The 15,170-nt window shown below is 32.6% G+C and overlaps 1 protein-coding gene across 1 annotated transcript in view; it reads left to right on the forward strand.

The window, feature by feature from the left end:
* Positions 1–15,170, forward strand: part of LOC124354180 — a 40,697-nt gene that overhangs the window by 10,292 nt on the left and 15,235 nt on the right. Inside the window, exons 3-7 of the mRNA XM_046804450.1 lie at positions 41–227; positions 9,558–9,693; positions 9,912–10,126; positions 10,955–11,015; positions 13,510–13,638. Of these exons, the coding sequence (XP_046660406.1) occupies positions 41–227; positions 9,558–9,693; positions 9,912–10,126; positions 10,955–11,015; positions 13,510–13,638 (728 nt within the window). The remainder of the gene's footprint in view (positions 1–40; positions 228–9,557; positions 9,694–9,911; positions 10,127–10,954; positions 11,016–13,509; positions 13,639–15,170) is intronic.

Below are 15,170 nucleotides of genomic sequence, written 5' to 3' on the forward strand. Positions count from 1 at the left end.
TTATATAGAGTGTTACAGTATATTCTGTTATAATTGTCAGGATCAGCTGTTCACTTCCTGGGTGTCTTACAGCCAGTGACAGATGATATTGAGGCAGTACGGACATTCTGTGAGGCTCTTGAGCGGATACTACTGCATGGATTATTGGTTCGAATAAATGCCTTTGGATACTGGCGAGACCCTGAGCCATGGCACTGGCTGGAAAAACTGTCTTTCAAGAAGTTTGGGTGAGTTAGACCTCTTAATACTTTAATCATTTTGGATCTTAGGGAAATAATATAATAATTTGGCTTTTAGGAGAATAATACAATAAATCGCCTTTTAGTGTGTGTAATATCCTTCTGTCACTTTTTATTCAGTTTTTTCAAGCTGTGGACAGCTAGTTTTATGTCACAGGTGAGGGCATGGAGGGTAGCTAATGTGGTAAAGAAGCTAGATAGACTGATATCCTCTTTCCAAATATCAGGGCTCTCTTGATCCATAAAAGATTGGATTTACAGCAGTTCTAGTGGAGGTGATGTTGCACCAAAATGAGGAAGTGTAGGTATGTTCCCACAACCAAGAAACTGAGAACCTCTCAAGGCTCTGAAAGTAACAGAATTATCAAGTGGTTCATGAACTTATCATTATCTCCAGTTATCATCATCAAAGTGTAATCAGGCAGTTTGTTTTATCCAGATTCTGATGGCTGTACAGTAAACACTTATTGATTGTCATCTAATGTACATTTGAACAGTTAATAATGAGATAGCTTAGAATGCAGATATGGTTTTTTCATCTAATACGACTATATGTTAATTACCTCAGAGATACTGAGGGTCATTCATTATTTTGTGATTTTTTACTGGATGATCCTTCTTTGGAGGTCAAATGTATTCCATCTTGAAGCAGCAATATAAAATTGAGTGTAGAGATGGATATTTCTTCCAATGTTTGTTACTTACCTTAGAGACAGACGCAAGGAAACATTTTGTTGTTTAAGTTTGGATTACAGATTACTTCCTTCTGTGACAAAATATAAACTTAAGCAGGAATGTGAATAACTTGTGGTAATGGGGATGTAATAGAATTTTATTAATAAACTCTGGTAATAAATTCAATGTTCATATTGTGTTCCAAATGACATATAGTTTGCAGGTCATCTAATGTAAGTCCTAGATCAATGAGATAGCCTAAAGTTCAGAGAAGGTGTTTTCGTACAATATTTTTTACCCCACAGTCAATACAGAGTATCTAGAATTTCATGATTTGTTACTGAATGACCTCCTTTTGGAGACTAAGTGTATTCTATTCTGAAAGAGCTAGATAAGAGAGTTTGAAGATGGGTTTCTCCATCAATTTTCATAAATTAACTCAAGGAGTTATGAAATAATTCACTGTGTTTGTTTTGGTTATTGATGACCTCCATGTTAGATTTCAACTAATTTACTTTGTGGAGCAGCTCGAGATAGCCTAGAATGAAGAGATCTTGTTCAATTTCTATAATGTCCCGGAATAGGAAAGTAGGGTGAATAGTGTTTAAAAGAATCTTCAGCCAGTTCTGAAGCTTTGATACATTTATAACAATATGACTGAAACATTTTGATAAAACATTTGATATGAAGTGGAGAACTATGTAAAACAATGTTTGGTCAGTTGTAAGTGCTAGACTTGTAATAGCATATCTTAACAGTAATAAATATTTAAATATGGAATAATACAGTGTAATAGTAATATTAAGTCTTAGTGATTTACCCTTCACATTGAACTTGTACTATACTCCCAAACTGTATTATTAGAATAATATTAAACGAAATGAAGGAATGAAACTTAATATTATAATCAACTTAGTAATCGAGCTAAGAGCCAGCTGTACTGGTATTATCTTTATTTTAACACCTTAAGGACAATATAATCCTCAAACACTTTTACTCCTTTATCTTATCTCTAAGTTTTGGTGAGAATTGTGAGAAATGTATCATGTTAAATCAATGGGTAATGCACATCAAAATGGATATCAGTTTTGTGTGTTCTATTTGTTACTTAGAAAAAAATCAATTTTTTTGTAATTCAATGTTAGAATATAAAAAATATATACATTTTACAAGAATAACTAAAACGTGTTTTGATGAGTATCAACAAGATCTTTAACACATTTGAGTCTGGCTCGCTATTTGCTGTTTATATAGCCTGGTCTGCATAAATTAATTGGTTTTCAGATTTTGTTTTTTAGAAAACTGTTAAATATTATGTATATGATATTATATTTTCTTGAAAGTTCTATCTTTCCTTTTTAAATTGATATTTAAAACTGTATTCCTATAAAATCGAATTAATTTTTAAAAAACTTACCTTTTTTGAAGAAAAATAAAAACTCCCGCATGTCTTGTGTTACTTGAAAACTAACTTTTGAATAAATAAAACAAGTAATTTAAATTTTTTTTTAAGACATTTACTATATACATATTTAAAAATAATTTTAATTGCCAAAAAAAAATCAAATTCTAAAAAAATTATTGTTGTCGTAGACAGACTGACGACGCGCCAGGCCACGTCAGTGGATAAACAAAAGCCTCAAGCGGGTATGACGTAGTAGCGCCTAGCAGAATTTTTCTGAACTAACCATCAAAGCTGGCTTTCTAATGCAGCAGACGGCACTCGAGCAACTCCGTATATCAATCGGCAAAGCTGTGCTCGAGTCCAGTTTCTAGCGCCGGCCGGGGGTTTAATCAATGGCGCTCGAGTCTGGCTCAAGCGTAGACTCGAATGTGTTAAAATGAGACTTATTTACAACCATAATTCTACAACAAAAAATAAGGGTGTAAAAGTGTATGAAGTTTAACACTTTTCATATGGGGTACAACTCAACAGCTTTTCACTATGGCGAGATCTTAAATTGAAAATGTAGTAGAATGATATTAATGAAATGATTCATATAATTATAATTCATTTACATAATCATATTTTGCAGTAATTGAGCAATAAAATTCGTTGTATAATCTATTCATGGATAACAAACAGAGTGTATTATATAGTTTTGTAAATTTACTGTTTGTAATGTAATCCATCATGATTATACCTTCAGTCAAGTACAGTCAATGCTTTACAATATTTCAATAACTATATATCCAATATAAATGAGACCCTTTTCCTGACATCTGTCACAATTTATGAAATGTTATCGACTATTGAGTGGATGAAAATCAAAAGATCGCCAGGATGGGATGAAATTCCAATGTTCATTATTAAACATGTAGCCAAATTAATTGCCCCGCATTTAACATACACTTTCAATCATTGTCTTGCTGCAGGAATCTTCCCAGATAAATAAAAATATTAAGTTATAAAACCATTAAAAAGAATAAAACAGTAATAATATAGACAATTTCCACCCAATCTCTTTACAATCAGTATTCTCAAACTTCTATGAAAGAATAATTGTAAACAGACTTCTACAATTTTTTGATAAACATAAAGTAATAAATAAAGAACAATTTGGTTTCAGAAAAAGCTTATCAACAATAGCTACGCCAAAGCAAATTTTACAAACACAATTTGTGAAACTGTTGATTCTAAATTTTGTACAGCTGCAATATTATGTAAACTATCAAAGGCTTTTGACTCAATGGACCGGAAGTTATTACTAAAAAAAGTAAAATTATGGAATTAGAGTTGTAGGACTTAACCTCATACAAAGCTATTTTAATCAGACACCTCAAAAAGTGTGGCTATCAAATTCAGGAAGGGTTTTTGAGTGTGATTGGGAAGTAAGCCATACAGGATGTCCTCAAGGCTCAATACTAGGCCCTTTAATGTTTCTTGCGTTTGTAGCCGACTTACCATTAAAGTATTAATGCTGATAACATAAGAACCATTCAATATGCTGATGACACATCAGTGATTGTTAGAGAGAGGAGTTCTCAATTGCTGGATACCAATATTACAAACTGTATCATAAACCTGAAAACCTGGTTTTCTGCAAATGCATTGAAGCTAAATAAAAATAAAACAAACATAATCAAATTTTGAAGATTAACCATAAATAGCACTGATGCCAACTTTATTAAGTCCACTAATGCTAAATTTCTGGGTGTTCATATTGACACTAATTTGATCTTTTCATGCCACGTTGAACAAATTTCAAAAAAGCTTAAATCAATTTGTTTTTTGTTAAAAATATTATCAAACACCGTTAGTTTTGAAGTATTGAGAAAAGTGTATTTTACTTTGTTTCAAACTTTGGTATCTAGGAAACTGGAGAAGAACAACTTTAGTAAGTTTTAACAGAATATTCTTAATACAAAATAGAGCTGTAATAATTATTAATAAAAAAAAAACCTCCACTGATCCTTGTAGGAAGCTTTTCCAGGATTCAAAAATCATAGCTTTATCGAATTTATACCTGTATGAGCTATGCAAATATTACACAAAACATAGAAATAATTTTTCTCGTGATACAAACAACAATAAACAAAGTACCAGACATAATTCTATACAGATAAAACAACATAGCTCTTCCAAGTTTGAAAAATCCATAAATTACATGATTTGTGAAATAATAAATAAAATATTGAAATGCAACAAAGTATTAGTGTTCAGCAAAATGCTTTTCAAGGAAATAAAAAATACTTCGTTAATGAAAGCATTCTATTCAGTAAACGAATGTTTTGATGACCCATTCATTTAAAATAGGGTTTATTAAAATTATTTAAAATTGTAATAGTAGTTTTAGATTATGATAGTTTATAGTGAACTTTTTATTGAATCTTTATATTAAGAACTGATTAACTTTGTGTTATTTAAAAAAATGTTTAGTAATGACCTTATGACTTTATATTAAATTTATGACAATTCTCTATGTACACTGTGTATTGACTGAGAAATAAAAATCTATTGTCTACTGTCTATAATCTATTGTCTATTGTCTATGGGAAGAATGTGCATACTCCTAGTAGTTAGAAAAGAACTACAATATTGTACAATAAACAAATGTATGTTAGCTTTAGTACCAGTCAGATTAGAATAACTAAGAGCAGCATATTTATCAATATGAAGATTAACCCTTTGCGATCAGGAGGCCACTAATGTGGCCAAAACTTATCTCTCATCTCAGCTTGCCAGGCCACGCATGGTTGCCGCCTGGGTTCTGCGTCACCATTTGGTGCTTGTATAACCATGTACGTCATTTTGACTTGAATCTAAATGACAGCATTTCACCTTCACCTCTTTAAATGACTGATTTAAATGAAATTCTCTAATAATTTACAAATTTAATTATCTTCAAGTTTGAAACTTTATAAATTGGTTATTATTTATTATTTACTTTTAAACAAACAATATAATATGTAATTTAAGTTATAGTATAAATATAATAATATAATATAAACTGACTTACATATTTTGTGCTTCGTCTCCACCTAAGTGTAATAACATTGACACTGGGATAAAACAAAAACAATGAAGAATGTTTACTATGTTAAGTGCTGCAATTAGAAAAATGTTAATTTAGTTACTTATTTGGTCTTCACTGTGGAATACAGTAGGCCTCACATAGTGGTCTTTACAAGCTGAATGGAAAAACAGCACTATGTGTGCCATAAATCAAATTTAAAGTTGCCTTAGTGAAGTGGTTAAAATAACATGTTTTCGATCCTATAGCTTATGGCCTATTGTACATGTAAATTTATCTTTTATTTTTGTATGTTTAGTTTTTATATGTATATTTAAATGTAATTTACTTTTTAAAAATATGTAGATGTTTGCTATTTAAATTACTCTTTTCTAAATATAAATTAAGTTATGACATGGGTTTTTTTAATTCTGTATATTGTTGGAGTATTGACTTTGTTAGTTGGATTCTATATAAATGATTAGAAATTAGAATCTTAAAAATGTGTTAAAATCAAATTTTATTATTATTAGAATATCTTGATGGATTTTAGCACAATTTAAGTTACTTTTTTTCAAAATGAATACTTATTGTTTGTAACTTGTAAAAAAGAATTTGAGGATCTCCTCATATAGGAGTAATCTATCGGAATATGCATATTATAACTAAGAAAAGAGAAAGTTGACTCTGTTTCTTTTTAAACAGAATAAAAAAAATCCATTCTCATGCACATGAACGTTAGAGATCTCATTAAGAGTAGTCATGGTTAGATGAGTATTGTAACGAAGTGGGTTTGTTACAACAGGTGTGTTTGTATTGCATGTTTGCTATTTATTGAACAGATATAGGGCATATGTCCTAGCCCCCAAATTAATTCTTTCTTTCTTTTTACATTGACACACATCCAACTTGAACAATTAGTGTTGTTATTGAATAATGTACAAATGTTATAATTATATTGTTGGTCTTTCCTATAACAATATTGTATTTTATTACAGGGTTATTAAAAAGAATGGCGCACAAATAAGTTAATTTAATTATAGGCAAAGAGTCACAAAATCATGAAAACTTCATAAAACAATTTGTTTTCTTTACAAGTTTTAATACAGGCTACATTAGAAAAAAATTAATTCATGCTACAAAAGCTTGATATGAATGCCATTAGCGTAATAATATGTGGGTAATATTGAAGAATGGTGCGTAACTAAACAGTTGAATTAAAAAAGCTTATAGCTGCAACCCTAAGTTAATGTTTGGTCTTGGTTGCTTGGTTGACTAACGCTACACCATTTAATACCATTTTAAACTGTTGATTAATATATTTAACACACTTGTTTGTGTAAGAAATATAAAATTTCAATAGAGAGGAGAAAACTGTCATTAATTTCTCCTAGGGTGGCAAAACTCCTGGAACCTACAGAAGAGGGATTGTAGGGAAAAATATGTCACTACAGAAATGATGTGTTAGATAGTATGATCTATTTGTAATGGCATACTGTTTAGTGCAAGAGAGCATCCAAAGTTTTTCCAATAAACTTTTTCCAAGAGGTATTATAGGAAAAAGATTTTAGTGTTTACATTGCGATGAATGTGAGACTGATATCCAGCCAAATTATAGAGTGTACTAAGCTGTGGTATAATTTTCCTATTGCCGAGGTTTCAACCATGTACTGGCTACCTAGCTAGTTACCCCACTATCATGATCTTGACTTCTATTAATATAACACTGTAGTACAGAGGTTATCAGTGGATTTAATAGGTAAAGTTCAAAATGGCATAACTTCAGTAACACTGATTTGATTGAATCAAAATAAGCTCCAGCAGATTCAGCACATTTTTGCCAACATGTTACAAGTCAATCAATTCTGTCCGTAAAAATTTGGTGCTCAGGATTTGATGAAGTCGACGAAAGCCATTTTTGTGTGGTCCTGATTAGCGAAGGTTTTACTGGTGAGAAATTTATCGAAGTCCAACCATCGTCCAGAATATTTCCGGTTATCGTACAGGATCCACTTTTCATCGCATGTCACGATTCGATCGAAAAATGGGTTTTTTTGTGGTTTTGCAAATAAAAACAAGAACAGACCTCAAAACGTAACAATTTCTGTCTATTGTTCAAGTTTTGGGGCACCCACTTTTAAAGCTTTACACCTTCCTGATACGTTTTAAACTATCTAAGACAGCATGGTGAATGAAGCCTATTTCCTGCGCAGTCCCTCGAGCTGTTTGCGTTGGATCATCTTCCACAGGGTCCTCAACAAACTGAAAACTTTCGTGCCATCCTAATTTTAAACTTCCTAGTCAGTGATTAGTTACTTAAATAAGATACATTAATAAGTACTTAATTAACTGCAATATATGTAACATGAATACTGTATTAATGGACAAATACAAAATTTTCGAATCTCAAATCCGATTCCGGATCTTAAAAATCAATTCCGGTTTCTCGAGTTTCAAATCTTAATGCGTATTTTTTAGACTAGTAATATAGTTTTTTTTAAACAAAATCATCTTCATTCCAATATCTGCCATGTTAAATCTTTGGACATTGTCCAATAATAAAATAAAATAAATTTAATTCAAGAATATCACTCTCTTTTAAAGGTATTATATACATCACATACCTTTACCTTTATACATACCTATACTTTACTAGACTCATTATAACATAGGTTTCCAAAATATATGCATTTAATCCATAAATAATATGGGCAAATATTTGTATCTAATGTGTTCACAAAATGTATTCTAAATTTTTGAAAAATTTCAAACCACCCTCGTCATGAAGAAAAATATAAAAATATAATCATAATGTATTATATTTGGAATATATTTATAAAATTACAACAATTTTGAGGAAGGCGAAAATTAGCGGTAGTTTGCTTTCCGCGTATGGACACAGTAGACGGAATTTGGCATTGCACGAACATAAACAAAAATACAAACTGCAAACGAAATATTACTTATAAAACTACGATAACTTCTTTATTAGTTTAACTATCTTTCATAAACAGAATACGACTAAAACATGCACTGCCCATCAACCGATTATTAATGATGAGGCAGATCTCCGCAGATTCGATTACCGAATCCTGTTGATCGATTCTCGAATCTGAATCTTTGTTGAAGATTCCATGGATTTGGAATTTGGCTTTGATACATTACTAATACTAAGTAACTCAGTAATTCTCTCTCCGTTATCACTTATTGGTATTTATTTTAATAATTTTATAACGTTGGAATAGATGTTTGGAAAACAGTCATTGATCAGTGCAATCAGCCTTGGCCGGTAACTACTCTTAAGTAAGAATAATTAATTAGCCAAAAGTATTCTACTCCCATATACTAAATATGCTAGATATCTCTCCCAGACATGTATGCCATTTCGCGGTAGCTATCGAGACTGTTTCCTAATTTCAGGACAGAATGATACCTTTGAGCTCTTTGATTTGATTGCAGAAGAGGTTTGCTTGTTTGATACCAATAAATTGTCATTACTTGACACAATGTGATGATTACCACAAAAATACTGATTGTCACTATCAGTGTAGTCAGTGTAGTCAGTGCAATCAATAGTGCAGTCAGTAGTGTGACTATTAGAATCAGTGTTGTCTCAGTGGGATCATTTCAACTAGTATAAACAGTGAAATCATTGCAAAAAGTGTAATTTTCACTACTAGAAAATTATTGTTATCAGTTCAGTGAGTGAAATCGGAACGATCATTACAATATTAACTGTGTGGTTAGTTAATGAATGACTTCTGTTTTATTTTAATTAATAAATGACCCAAACAGTAAAGGGAATTAGGCAAAATATTTCGTCATACTCAGCTATTTTGGTTCAGATATTAGTACTCGGAAAAGATTTGAATGTCTCCAACTGTAATGCATAGGTTACAGACACCTTTAGTATACGTAGTTGTGACTATTGGAGTAATAAGCAGTAAGCAAGTACGTGTACTAAAAGAGAAATTTTGCACATTATCAAATATTAGTTCAAGAGCATAATTTTCAACTTAATATTTGTGAAGCTAATAGTTATCTGGTGCAGTACCATGATAAAGAATTCCCTTTACCACCAATTACCTCCACTTTCAAGCGCATATTTAGTCTGCCACTTATTTAATGACCAGGTCTTAGCCATTCAAAGTCGTGTAATTTAGATTTAGCTGCTGTGTCTGTGTTTCAGAGCCCCTTACCTCTACCAGCTCTCTGTGGAGAAGGTCCGGAAATGTGAGAAAGTGAGGACAAACACTGGTAGGACTCGGCTGCTCATCAGGTACTGCCTCAACAATCGCTGTCTACACATTCCATTTCAGCTCCTTGTAAGTTGGCCACTTGTTCTTGATCAACATTTTTATTGAAAGTAAACATGAATTATAGTTTTGTTTTTGTATACAAAAAAACTGAAGTGACGAAGTAATCACCAGCATTACTGTAACTAATTGTACACTTCTCAATAAATTGATTGTAATGGTGTTTAAAATCCAAAAATAATATAAGATGTTTTTTTTACTTTGCTAAGTAAGTTCTAATATTTCAGCTGGAGACAAAGCAATATAAGCTTGTGTATGGACGAGAGTCAGTGCTGGGCAGTGACATTCTTGCCCAGATTCTTATGTCTGTGGTCTTGCTGCCATCCAGACTGCAGTTCAAGTTGGACACTGATAATTCGAGGTTCCTGGACGACGCCTGGCTGCTCCCCGCCGTACGTCGGCTCACGTTTGTTCCTGCTGATCAGCTGGGCATCTCACTGACGTTAGTCCTGTTTAGCGGATAGTTTTAAAATTATATTTATTTTTATAGTTGAACATTAGGTTTACTTAAAATGTACTACAGTAAACGTGAAGTGAGTTTTCAATATTGATTTAAAATATTCTTATATGACTTTGTATTTAATACTCCTTGCTTGTCAGTCCTATATGCAGATGATATCATGTTCCTTAACTGTAATTGAACCTTAAATGAATTACTGGAAGAAGATAAACAAGCTTTGAAAATAGGCTGGGTGCAAGCCACATTTTTGCACAGCTGTGATTCAACAACCCTTTAGTGTCGTTCGTTCACTTTCTCTCGTACCCATTCATATTTACTCACATGGCCATGATCCGTGCCAATGTACTATTACTGTCTGCTTTAGTACCAGAAAATTCTGTGTAGAGCGTGTTACTGTCTACCCATTTTTAACTTTTACTGCAATAATAAATAATCTATTTATGAGTATGCTTTTATCTATGGTTAAGTTTCAGCCAATCACGATACGTCTACCCCCTTCCACTCATCTGTATAAGAGGTTAGAATTACTGACAGTTTTGGTTTAACATCTATTGTCTGAAGATGGCTCTACAGCTAGGTTGAAATATTTAATTTTGTTAATAATTAATGTTTTTACACTGTGTAAACTAAAAAAAATTTAGGTGATAGTTATGACTCTGCCTGCTTAAACCAAAGAACTGATATCGCCTGTTACATGTAGTTTTTATCTACATTTGTAGAGAATCTGTAAAACCTATTTACTTCTTTATTCTCAGAGAATCAATATTGTACTATGCCATTGTCATTGTTGATAACATTTAAATATTGCAGGTTTGTTGATGGGAAGGCAATAGCAGTTGAAGTTTTGCCGGACAGTGTTGCTTCTGAAGATGTGAGTGGCATTTGATATTATTAACGCATGCACAAGTGCGTTTACACACACACACATGCACACGCATACACACGCACACATGCAAACACGCACACACACGCACGCACACACACACACACACACACACACACACACACACACACACACACACACACACACATACGAGGGTCATCCGGAAAGTAGTACCCATTTGTGAAATAAAGACACAGAAGTAAATATTAATAAATATAAACATTTTTATTGAAAAGAGCATACCTTAACTACTTCTCCACATAATCTCCAAGCAAATTTAAGCATTTGTCATAACGTGTGACGAGTTTTTGTATTCCAGCGTCATATTCCTCCGCCGCCAGCCGATTGAAATACGTAGTCACGCCTTCTTTAAGTTCTTCATCGCTGTCAAATCTTTTTCCCGCCAAAAACTCTTTAAGTTTTGTAAAGAGATGAAAATCTGAAGGGGCCAAGTCCGGGCTATACGGTGGATGGTTGAGAATTTCCCAATTGAATTGCTGCAGAAGTTGTTGTGTTATCCCCGCTGCATGAGGCCTGGCATTGTCATGGAGGAGAATGACGCCATCAGACAATAGACCTCTCCGTCGATTTTGTATTGCCCGCCGTAATTTCTTTAATGTTTCACAATACGCATTAGCGTTAATAGTGTCTCCACGGGCCATAAAATCAATAAGCAGTACACCACGTCGATCCCAGAAAATGGTTGCCATAAGTTTCCTGGTGGACAGAACAGTCTTGAATTTTTTTTGTTTCTTTGGTAAATGAGTATGATGCCACTCCATTGACTGTCGTTTACTCTCAGGTGAAGCATTACAAACCCACGTTTCATCACCAGTAACTATGCGATTCAAGAACGTGTCTGCTTCATCAGAATAACGTTCCAAAAATGTGAATGCAGCAGCCATACGCTTGGTTTTGTGCTCACCTGTAAGCATGCGAGGGACCCACCTTGCACAAATTTTTGAATAATGCAGATGGTCTTTGACAATTTCATGAACAATTGTTCGAGAAACATTAGGGAAATGTTCACTGATGTCATCAATTGTGACGCGCCGATCGTTCCTCACGAATTCGTCTACTGACCTCAGCAGTTGATCTGTAATGACAGATGGTCTCCCTGAACGCTCATCGTCGTGTCTGTTCCCCTTCCCCGAGTTTAAATTACGACACCAGCGCCGAACAGATGACTCTTCCATCACATAGTCTCCATACACTTCCTCTAATTGGCGATGAATATCACAAGGTCGAACGTTTCTTGCATTGAGAAATTTTATTACAGCCCTCACTTTACAACTGGCGGCGTTTTCAATTTTTTTAAACATTATGAACTGCCACAGAAACAACACAGGCAATGCTAGCGTCACGGAACTTGTAACAGAGAAGGCAGACAAGCCACTGAAGCGATCTGACCTTGACCGGCGGCTACTCGCGTCGTCAGCGCCTCACGTGGCAGAAACGGGTACTACTTTCCGGATGGCCCTCGTATATATTTATATTTACTGGTAATACTCTGTTGTGTTGGAATGTAAAGATGTGGGTGAAATTGTTACCAGATTTTTATATGCCAAGTTTTAATACTATTAACAACCCAAATGGCAACCAAGGAAGTTCATCTTTAATCTCAGTTATTAGAAGAGTGTTATTCTATGCATTTTGTTTTAGGTTTGTAAATTCTATTAATAAACGTAGAAACACCTTGTATTGCCTAGCACTAACTCAGCTACATCTTAAAGAATTATATGTTAATGAAGAGATCTGAACCCTCTTAGGTCTCCTGTGTATTGTCAAGCCTCTGAGACACTATTAATTGCAACTGAGAATTGGTGTTTTCTTAGGAAAAACTCATTAGACTATAGTAAAATTTTCAAATTTTAGAAAATATAAATACCCACAATATTTGGGTTAGATCTTTGAATATATTGCAAATTTATGTTTACCTTTGGCATTAGCTTCTTGCCAAATTGCATTCCAAATATATTCCTTTTAACGATTTAAAAGTTTTCCTTAGCCATTAATTTTTAGATTGGACTATTACACTTTTGATAAATTTTGTAGTCTAAACAAATAAACAAAAAAATTTAAACATTCTTTGTTGGCCCTGGTATGCTTGATGTGGCTGCTATATTGATAGAACCCAAACAATTTTTACATCAATTTTAGTCAAATCTGAAAATATGTAGATTTTTATTTATTTTATTTTGAGATACAGTGTAACCAGTCGTAAATGTTTGCTTGGTTATCTATAGTAACAATTCCACAGATAATAATTACTAGGTCAGTTATTACTCCAACATTTATAAGGCAAATGTAAATATATCTTTTTAATAAATTGTATGTATATAAATTAGTTTAAAAAATGTTTAACTGAATTTTTTAAGTAATCAATAAAATTTGTTTAATCCCTCTTGAACTATTCTAAACTTTATACTACATGTACTTATTTATTTCAATGATCCTGACTCATTGTTTGGTATGTCTCCAGGAGCAGATAGAAGTGGGGGATGTCTTGGATGAACTCAACTCTGTGGTTATCATTGCAGGACTGCAAGGTTGCATGGGCCAGGTGCTGCGGAAATCTGCAGGCCACCCCATCACAGCTTATGTTATCAAGGTATTGCAAGCAATACTGCAGTGACCACATTATTAGTAAGGAGCTGCAGGGCTTTTATAGTCAAATGTTCATGTCTCTTAAAAAATAGGTAGGGTATGGTGCTTACGGATTGGTCCTGTCACCTGATCTAGTAGCATCTTGATGTCACTGCAACAGAGTTGTTTGAAAATCATATCAAATCAAAATAATCTTTATTGTCATAGAAATAACAAGAATCATGACAAAATCATAAAATGAGGTCTAGTGACAGCCATGACCATCTTAATGTTAACATACAAATTAAAATGCTAACATGCTAGTTATAAAACAAGAAAATGAAAATATGTTGGACGACCAGTATGGATTAAAATGTATAAAAGGTCGCACTAGTTGATCAAAAAGAGTATAATTTTAAAATGATCTAGAATTTTATAGATTTCATGCAAAAGAATTTTTCCAGCAAATTATGGATTGTCCAAAAGCCATAAATAATATTTATATTTTAATAATTAAAAAAATCTTGCATGAAGCTCTAAAACAACCTGATACTACAGGATAAAATGATTGTCATTTGTAGGGTTAAAACATACTATTAATGTGTTTAAAAGGCTATGTAATATATATTTATTATTTAAATGAGTTGCTTTACTAAATAAAATCAATTAAGTCAAACTTTAATGATTTTTGTTGATTGTGTTAAGTAAACATTCCTTCATTAAAAATAAAAATATAAAATGGTGTAATTTAACTAAACCCTACATATTAAACTAGACTGAACAATGCAACAATTACACTAAATGTTGCAAAGTTTGAATTTTATACTTTTATTCAATTTTAAAGATGTAATTTTTTCCCCTAAAAATACAAATAGACAGGCAGATGGTAAACTGAGCAAGATAGGGCCATAATTGGTACATTATTCATTTGACCTGATAAGTGGTAAAGTTTAATAGAGTAATGTATGGTCACTCTATGTAATATATGTATAATATATATATATATATATATACAGGGTGTATATTATGTCTGGAAACACCCAAATATATCCTTTAATAATTTAAATATAAATTTGAAACCTCTTACAATCGTGATAGAGATTGGGCATCTACTTTTTGGAACAATGTTTTGTTATGTCACACCAACGGGGGACGTCCTGCCGAGGATATCGTGAATATTCTTAATGGAAGCCTATACCTTGTGATACATCATTTTAAAGGTAATAGCTTACTGAATTGAATGCCACAAACCGCATCTCAAGGGAATTATTCTATCAGAAAATAGAGCATTTTTAGTATTGAAAATTTACTGATGTTCAACAATGTAATTTTAACATGGTTCTTGCCACAAAATGTGTTACACTAATTTTTTTAGCATTTTTTTTAAATGTTCAATTAAATAAAACAAAAATTTCATTTTAAGCTGGTTCTATTAGCACAAATTTGCCAGTTTTTTTATTACAGTACAATTATGGAAATACTTATGTTATTGATTTCTTATTACAAATAAAAAATAATGTATGCTGTTAGAAAAGTCTTACAACAAACGTTTTACCT

The sequence above is a fragment of the Homalodisca vitripennis genome, chromosome 2, assembly GCF_021130785.1.
Source record: "Homalodisca vitripennis isolate AUS2020 chromosome 2, UT_GWSS_2.1, whole genome shotgun sequence".
NCBI lineage: Eukaryota > Metazoa > Arthropoda > Insecta > Hemiptera > Cicadellidae > Homalodisca > Homalodisca vitripennis.